Source organism: Mustela erminea, chromosome 9 (genome assembly GCF_009829155.1).
Source record: "Mustela erminea isolate mMusErm1 chromosome 9, mMusErm1.Pri, whole genome shotgun sequence".
Lineage (NCBI taxonomy): Eukaryota > Metazoa > Chordata > Mammalia > Carnivora > Mustelidae > Mustela > Mustela erminea.
In genome coordinates this window covers 107,140,302-107,148,999 of record NC_045622.1, presented here as the reverse complement: position 1 = coordinate 107,148,999, position 8,698 = coordinate 107,140,302, and the positions used below count along the sequence as shown (strand labels likewise).

Genomic DNA, 8,698 nt, shown 5'->3' with positions numbered 1-8,698 from the left:
AGGCCCTGGGCTGTCCCTCCAGCTCCAGGCTTGCTGGTGCCTTCCTGGGCAGCAGCTTGGGGCAGAAATACACTCCGGACACAGGGGTGGGGCCTTTTCCTTTATTGTTTGGGGTTTCTCGGCATGGAAATGTGAGATCCCCACCCCACCCCATACCCAGGTGCCTCTGGCACCCCCATTACTGGTACACCAGTCCCTGAAGAGTCCCCGTTAAAGTCACCAATATAAAAAAGGAAGGAGAGGGGGAGGGAGCACCCGACTACCCCTCAGGCCCGGCGACTCCTGGCTGGCAGGTGGGGCAGGGCAGGCCACGGAGAGGAGGGACACGGGCTTCTGCGCAGGAAGGAGCGGGCCTTCCCAGGCCCAGGAGGAGGCCTCAGCTGGGAAGGGCCCTGCACAGCTGGGCTGTAACTGTGCAGAGCTAGTGGTTCTGTCTGAAGGTCTGCAGGTGACATTGGGTGGCGGGGGGGGGGTGCTCTGGACACCATCAGGACACCAGGAGGCCCGGGGCTGCCCCATCCTGAGGCAGGGACAAGCAAAGCTGCCTTCCTTGTTTGGAGACGGGAGGGGCGGACGAGTCCCCCCCCCCCCGCCGCCCGAGCCCACAGAGGGCAAAGGCAGGGAAGGCCACACGGCTCTGCGCAGAGCAGATGAGCCGCGGCAGCTGGGACATGAAGGACAGGAGGACGAGGCTGCCTCCTGCTCCGAGGAAGGCACTTGCAGCTGGTGTGGCCTGCTGTGGCATGGCGGGAAGGCATGGCTTGGCAGACGAGCGGGAGGAACACAGCAAGGGGGCCTGAGCCCCTGCCTCATGCAAACATGGTCAGCTGTAACCACTGCCGGGGGTGGGGGGTGGAGAGACGGGTCAGGTGGGGACAGCAGAGATGCCAAGTCCAGCCTCCCGCCCCAGAAGCCACTGTAGCTTCACCCACTGAGGGCAGGTGGGAGGGGGCCCTCTGGGGGAAGGAGCTCCGCAGAGACCTCCCGGAGCCCGGCCCTCCCTTCCTGCTCCCTTCCCTGGACCCAGGCGACCCCACCCCCTCCTTCAAGGACCCAGGAGGCCTGGCCTTTGGGGCTGGGTCTGAAGCCCCAGGACCCAGATGACCCCACCCCCTCCTTCAAGGACTCAGGAGGCCTGGCCTTTGGGGCTGGGTCTGAAGCCCTAGGCTTGCTACCCCCGAGCAGGTAAGGAAGTTCCACCAACCCTAAACGCCCTCCCCTGTCACAGCCAAGGGCAGTGCCCACCTTGAACAGATCAAAGGTCACGACACCATCCAGATCCGTGTCCAGAGTTTTGAAAAATCCTACATTCAAAAGAAGATGTTCTGGCACTGAGAACCCAGTAGAACATTCCTACAAGACCAGGACCCACCCTGCCCCTCATTCCCCATCCCCACAGCACCCCAAGCCCTCACCTGTGCCTGCCGGGGAAACAGCTCTTCCTGCTGCCCAAGCCCCGCTGCTGCCAGGTCCCCGCTCCCCTAACCTCCCAGCACTCAGCCTGCAGGGTCCCAAGTGCCGCGCCCTTCACCTCGCTGGCACACGCCATGGCACGTATGTCCTATCTCTCCCTATTGCCCTGTCGTTCCCCCACAGCTGATGAGAGACAGAACCAGAGGCAGGAGCCCGACGGGGCACTCACGGAACATGGTCTCCAGCCGCACTAGGCAGCACACGAAGCTGTCGAAGTCCACGGCCAGGTCTGGCTCCGAGTAGCGGGTGATAATGAGCTCATACAGCTTCTTGTTGAGCTTGAAGCCTGGCCCGGGAGAGTGGGTAAGGGCCAGGGAGGCATGGCCTGGCCCGAGGGGACAGGGAGGGGGACTGGAGGCAGGGGGCAGGGTGAGCCCTGCAGCTCCAAGGCCTGAAGACCTCCTGAGTAGGGCCCGCTGCTGGGAGGGGCTGGGCAAGCAAGTGCCAGCCCCAGAGGGAGCGAGGGCCTGACAGCCCCAGGGAATCAGGGGCCAGAAGGCCCAGGGGTCCAGTTTTATTTGTGCGGAAAGCCCTGGCCTCATCCGGACACGCACCTCCCTCACTCGAGGCTCAGGCACCAAGCTCCACCCCACCCTGGCTGTGTGGCAGCAGGCCAGTCGCTTTCCCTCTCTGAGCCCTACTTTCTTCGGCGTACAGTGGAGATAGTAAGAGACCCTTGCCCAGTCAGGCTGTAGAGGGCAAAAGGAAATGCTGACAAAGCACTTAGCTCAGTCCCCACAGGATGCCACAACCAATCATCACCACCATCCCAGGGACAAGGACAGTGTGCTAGCCTGCCACCCTGGGTCACTAGTGGGGAATCGGCCTGGGGCCATCGGCCTCCGGCACTCAGGCCTTACCCGCAGACTCGATGGCCATCCGCATCTCGTAGGCGCTCATGCTGCCCGACTTGTCCAAGTCAAACTTCCGGAAGATGGACTAGAGCAGGGAGCGGAGGGTGAGGGCTGGGCCGAGGGAGGCACCCAGCCCTTCCCGCCACCCCCGAGGGTGGGGGCTTGATGAGGGTGCAGGGGAAAGACCCGAAAGGTGGGCCAGGGGCTGGGATCTGGAGAGGTGGCCCCAGGGTGGGCAGAGGCCCTGCCTGGGATCAAGGCCACAGCAGAGGGCGGGCACCAGCAGGGCCGAGGGACCACCCACCAGGTAATTCCGGATTCGGTTCCACAGGATGTTAAACTCCACCAGGCCCAGTTTCCCGTTGCCGTCCCGCTGGTGGCTACTGTTAAGAAGCTTAAACCAGGGGGGCGTGGGAGGCTCATTTGGGTAAGCATCTGCCTTCAGCCCAGGTCATGATCTCGGGGTCCAGAGATTGAGCCCCGCATCAGGTTCCCTGCTGAGCAGGGAACCTGCTTCTCCCTCTCCCTCTGCCTCTTCCCTGCTCGTGCGCATGTGTGCACCCTCGCTCTCTAATAAATATTTTTAAAAGGGCAGCTTAAACCAGGCACAGGGTGAGAACAACCGGGAAGAAGGGGAGACTGACCTCAAGGTGAGGGGAGATGGGAAGAGGCAGGAACCCGCAAAGCCAGGGGGGTTGGGTTTGGAGGGTTACAAAAAGCACCAACTTGAAGGTCACTCAAGGACCTAGACCCTGCTCTATCGCTCACTCAACACAAAGCCTGTGCCTCCGTTTCCCCTTCCCAGTCAACGGGAAGTTGCCCGGGAAAAGAGCTTGTCTGTCCACAATTGACAGGGCTTTTGTCCCTTTCTCTGCACTGTTCCTGGGAGAGGTCACAGGGTGTCCCTCTCCCACAGGCTGCCCAACCCAAGCAGCCTCAGGAAACAGAAGCGAAGGATACGTCCATGAGGTTCACCATGCTGCGGCACGACTCCAGGCTGAAGCCCTTGGTACGCAAGTCCTTGTCTGCAAGAAAACCAGTTCCAACACCTCAACCCCGCAAGCTTCTGCGGCACCGTGCAGGGGTCCCCAGGGGGATGGGGACCAGGCGAGCACGATTCCTGGCGCCTGGCATGGAAAGTCTAGCAGAATGGGTGCGTCAGGTCATTTTTATCGTTAGCACGGTTTAAAGTACTAGAACAATCAAGCTGGTGTGCCGTCAGCCGTGTCCCTGCCACAGAAGAGCCACAAATGAAAGGGAGTCAGTGCCAAACAGAAGTGGGACAGACTCAGTTCGAACGTGAGGCCAAGGCGGCCATGGCAGGGCTGGGGTTTGCCACGGGCCCCACCGCGGGGCCAGAGGAGAGGGCTCTGGGCTGAGGGAGCAGCGTGGAAGGAGGTCGGAGGCGGGGGCAAAGGGAAGGTCGGGGGTGGCCGCCCTTGGCTGTACACATGGGGGTGGGAATGGGGGGGTGACGCCAGCCTCATTCTGCTTGATGCCACTTGGCCCGGCCCTGGGGTGTATCTTCTTGAGGGGGGTGGGCTTCTCCTTCATACTATGGTGCTTGTCAACAGCTCCGCTTCTAGAACAACACTGAGCCCCGGCACTCGGGCACAGAGAACAGGGACCGGCCGGATGGTGGAAGGAGTCCGAGACGGAAGTGGGGTGAGCAGGGCTCAGAAAGGCAGTGGGGGCTTGCCCCGCCCACGAACACCGAGGACTTGGGTTTGGCTCAATGTGGGAGCAGAAGCCCAGATTGGGGAGTTCAGAGGAAGCGAGGACCCAGGGCGGAGAGGTGCCGGGACGCTCACGTTTGCTGATGATCCTGTTCAGAATGGTCTGCAGCTCCTTGACGCTGATCTCCATGTCCTGGGGGGAGACGGATGGCACCACCCACCCTGGGGAAAGGCTGCCCCCCGCTGCCCCAGAGCCCTTCACCCCAGCCCACCCAGCCTACCTCCCCTGCCAGCTGCCTGAAGAGGGTCTTGAAACTCGCGTCAATCTCCTCTTCTGAGAGCACTTGCTGGATGGAGAGCAGGGGAGAGCAGGTCACGAGCGAGGCTGGGACCACTCGTCACCACCTGCCCGCCTCATCACTCTCGGAGCCTCACTCTTCTCACCTGGAAAGTGGGAATCTAGACCCCACCCCCACTGCCGCCCCGTCCACCTGCCCAGGGCTCTGTGGCCCAAACTGGGCACCCTTCAGATCTGTGATGGGGGGGCAAGTTCCCGAACCTCCCTGAACTTGAGCTTCTCACTGAAGGGGAACAGGGTGACGGCATCCTGACACAGTTGTCATGGAGGAAACAAGGTGACCAAGGAGCTCAGCAAAAACCCGAAAGAGACAAGAGCTCAGGGATCTCGCACCACTATTACCTCAAAAGCCTTTGCAAACTGTCAAGTGCTGGGCGGATAAGGGATCAGGATCCCTCTCACGGCTCCTCACAGGAACCAAGACGCCCAGGTCCCCACGACACACCCAGGTTGAGGGCAGAAGAGGAAGGCACGGGGCAGGGAGTGTGGGCGGGTGGGTAGGGCACGCACCTCATCAGGGAGATTGGCCTGGATCTGGTCGTCCAGCTCCCTGCAGGGGTGGAGAGAGAGGGGGTCCAGTCAGGAGGGCGCAGGGAGACCCCAAGCAGGTGGGGAGCAGGCACTGGCGAGAGGCTCTCGACTCACTGGGTCCCTGCGCTCTTCTCCGAGAAGAAGCGCAGCACGAAGTCCCCCTCCTTGTTGGGCTCGAAGGTGGAGGGCACCACCACGTACTCCCCGGGCGGCAGGCGGAAGCGGGTGCTGACCTCCCGCAGGTTGATGAACTGCTCTGAGCGCGCCCGCGAGGAGTTCGCCAGGAAGAAGTCCCGCTTCAGGTGCACTGCGGGCTGGCCCACCAACTGGCCGGAAGCAAGGAGGGGGCGGGGCTGCAGCTGGCCACGCCCCTGTCCCCCCAGGAGCCGCCTACTGACCCAGCCCCTGACAACTCTGACAAATGGTTTCATCTGGTTCCTCATGGGTCAGGCACAGGCGACAACCCTGCCTACCGCACAGGGCGGCGGCGAGGAGACACTCTGGAGGTGGACGGGGATACTAGGGCACCACTGAAGAAACATTCCCAAGATTATTCCCCAAGTCACGCAACACAGGTACGTTCCGGGGGGGTGGGGCCCTCGTTTAAAGCTCACGCGGGCCATGTGAGCTGGTGTTCTCGCTGACACTGAGGCTTGGAGCTAAGGCAGCTTGCTCAGGGCTGCGGAGTACTTAGCTGGTCCCGGGCAGCCGCAGCCAGCGCTCACTCAGGGGAAACAGCAAGACAGGAAGAGCCTCAGGTGTGTGGGAGAGGGCGCGGGGGGGGGGGGGGGGGGGGGGGCGGGGGGGGTGGTGGTGCTGCTCTGAGGGCCAGGGTTCAAATCCAGCTCCCTCACTTGTTACCTGCCCTTGCGCCCAGAACAGCAGTGTCTGCCCCCAGCCCCGGGAGAGGGGAGGAGGGCAGTTAGCGAGCCATAAGAGGAGGTGACTTCTTAACCCTCTAGGTGTGGGCCATCTTGCTCCCCTCTGGGCACCGTCAGGGCCCCCGTGTTCAGGGGTATGGAAATCCAGGTGGTTCCGGTGTCACACCTACCTCCGGAGGGACCTGCCAGAGGGGAGAGAGATGGAGGAGTTAAGAGACCTGCGCCTGGCCCAGAGCTGGGGGTGGGGGGCAGCATTTCCTGGGCAGAGGTCCTGAGTTCTTAAGAATGATGGGTTGAAGACACCAGGAGGCAGAGCCCAGGACCACTGGTGGCCCCAGACCCATCGTCACAGCAGAGCGGGATCGCAGGACCTCAGGAAAGGGAGCCTGGTCCTCTTCAGGCAGGAGGCAGGGTTCTCTTCATCCTCAGAATGCCCTGGGCCTTGGCTCTGAATCAGAGAACCCAGGACAGACCCCACGTGGCCAGCTGCCATGTCCCAAAGGCCAGGGACATCAGAGGTCTACACCAGTCTGCGACCAGGAGCTCTGGGCCTGGGCCAAGACTGCAGTCATTCTTTGCCCCTACCAGCAAGATCCAGAAGTTTGTGTCTTAAACATAAGGGGTGAAGCGGGGCCCTCCCAAGCCAGCCTCTGCTTATACACTTCTAAGACAGGGAGCTCACTACTCCACCAGGACGCACACATGCCTACTTCTTTCTGAAGCCAAGCCCAAGCCTGTCCCCTAAAAGCTACCTCCCAGTTGTCAACTAAGCCAAATCCCTCTCTGCCCAAGAGCGACTTCAGCAGGTGCCTCTGGGGACAGTGTCCCAGGCCTCCTGCCTGAACGCTTTGGCAGCAGGGTCCTCTGGCGCCCCCTGCTGGAACTCGCCGGCAGGCTTCTCCGCTGGTTCTGGGCCAACCCCCCGGGCTCACCTCGTAGACGGCGAAGCCAATGGTCTCCATGTCCCGGCCAAAGCGGCGCTCGCGGCGACGGTGCTTCTGCATGAGGGCGAGCACGAAGCTGCAGCCTGACTCGCGACCCCCGTAGTCGTCGTCTGCATCATCTGTCTCCTCCAGCCGGATCTTGAACTGGGGATTGACCCAGAAGGTCGCTGCAGGAGGTGGGTGGTCGGCAGGAATCAGAGGAGGAACAGGGCGAAGTGGCCCCTCTGCGTGTCTGTTCACCCACTCATCCAACAAATAGTTCTAAGTGTGCACCATGTGCCCTGTGACAGCCCTGCAGCGGGGACACACGGTCCCTACCCTCCTAAGCTCGCATTCCAGGAGGGGAGCAAAGTATTAGCAAGTCAGTGTAACTGACAGAACAGTTACAAAAATAAGCAAGCTGGAGGTCGTCAGGCCAGGCATCTCCGAGGAGGTGATAATTGAGAGAGATGGAAAGGAGAAGCCCTGGGAAGGCCCTGGGCAGCAGAAGAGAGAACCAAGAGCCCCACACATGAGGGACAGCCAGGATCTAAGGCAGCATCGAACTCCAGCGAGCATGGGGAATCCAGAAAGGTGGCAAAAGGGCAGGAGCAGGGTGGGTGGTAAGGAGTGTGGTTTGAATGGAAGAGCAAAAGGATCTCCCCACCCCCAACAGGCTTGCACCAGAAGGGGCCTGAATGGATTCGGGTAACTGCTGTGTGGACAATGACCTAGGGAAGAAAAAGAGAAAGCAGGGTCTGACAGGAGGCCTCAGAGCTGCAAGGGTGACAAAGACATTTCTGGCAGTTGGGTGATTCAGCGGCCCACAGCTCCTAGAACAACCAGGTGCTGGATACAATACTCGAAACCGCTTTTTAGACACGAATAAGCCAGGGCATTCCCCTCCCCCTCACACAAGGTGACATTAACCAAAATGAGATGCGCTCAAGTGCCAGCCAGGATGTGGAGAGCAGAACCTCCGACAGGGCTGGTGGGGGTGCAGAAGGGGGCAGCCACTGCGCAGAACAGTCCGCCAGTTCTTCGAATGGTTAAACACAGAATGACCCTATGACCTTGCACTTCCAATCCGAGGTACATCCCCAAGTAAGCAAAAATGTACATCCACACAAAAACTTGCATGTGAGTGCTCTTAGTAGCATTATTTATAATACCCCAATGCAGAAATAACCCAATTGTCCATCAACTGAGGAACAGACAGGAAAATTGTGGCATAGCCAAATGATGGAATATTACTCAGCAACAAAAAAGGAATGGAGCACGGATGCACACTCTAACACGGGTGAGTGTACAAACAGGCAAATCCACACAACGGGGTGTGGGGGGTTACGTAGGAACGAGGAGGAAGAAGGGCTCGGGAGTGACAGCCATGGGGTGTGTGGTTTCTTTGGGGGCTAAAAAATGTTCTAGGGGAGCCTGGGTGGCTCAGTGGATTAAAGCCTCTGCCTTCGGCTCAGGTCATGATCTCAGGGTCCTGGGATCGAGCCCCGAATCGGGCTTTCTGCTCAGCAGGGAACCTGCTTCCCTTCTTCTCTCTCTGCCTGCCTCTCTGCCTACTTGTGATCTCTGTCAAATAAATAAATCTTAAAAAAAAATGTTCTAAAATTGATGTGGTGATAGATCTACAATATATGAAAATACACAGTGATTTTTATACTTGAGGTAGGTGAACTGTATCATATGTGAAGTAAATCTCAGTAAAGCCTTTTTAAAAAATGAACATGATTTACAATTGCACCCAAAACCATAAGATACCTAGGAATAAACCTAACCAAAGAGGCACAGAATCTATACTCAGAAAACTATAAAGTACTCATGAAAGAAATTGAGGAAGACACAGAGAAATGGAAAAATGTTCCATGCTCCTGGATTGGAAGAATAAATATTGTGAAAATGTCTATGCTACCTAAAGCAATCTACACATTTAATGCAATTCCTATCAAAGTACCATCCATCTTTTTCAAAGAAATGGAACAAATAATTC

General features: G+C 59.1%; 1 protein-coding gene across 4 annotated transcripts in view; it reads right to left on the bottom strand.

The window, feature by feature from the left end:
* Positions 1 to 87: 87 nt before the first annotated feature.
* The window catches only part of CAPN1 (calpain 1), a 28,750-nt gene continuing 20,139 nt past the window's right edge, over positions 88 to 8,698 (bottom strand). For all 4 annotated transcript variants that reach the window (XM_032357273.1, XM_032357275.1, XM_032357274.1 and 1 more), the window contains exons 11-22: positions 6,706 to 6,884; positions 5,944 to 5,955; positions 5,007 to 5,218; positions 4,872 to 4,911; positions 4,285 to 4,350; positions 4,139 to 4,196; positions 3,288 to 3,352; positions 2,632 to 2,700; positions 2,334 to 2,412; positions 1,643 to 1,759; positions 1,246 to 1,304; positions 88 to 836 (exon numbers count right to left, since the gene is read on the bottom strand). In XM_032357273.1, coding sequence (XP_032213164.1) covers positions 810 to 836; positions 1,246 to 1,304; positions 1,643 to 1,759; positions 2,334 to 2,412; positions 2,632 to 2,700; positions 3,288 to 3,352; positions 4,139 to 4,196; positions 4,285 to 4,350; positions 4,872 to 4,911; positions 5,007 to 5,218; positions 5,944 to 5,955; positions 6,706 to 6,884 — 983 coding nt within the window. In that variant the 3' untranslated portion in view covers positions 88 to 809. The remainder of the gene's footprint in view (positions 837 to 1,245; positions 1,305 to 1,642; positions 1,760 to 2,333; positions 2,413 to 2,631; positions 2,701 to 3,287; positions 3,353 to 4,138; positions 4,197 to 4,284; positions 4,351 to 4,871; positions 4,912 to 5,006; positions 5,219 to 5,943; positions 5,956 to 6,705; positions 6,885 to 8,698) is intronic.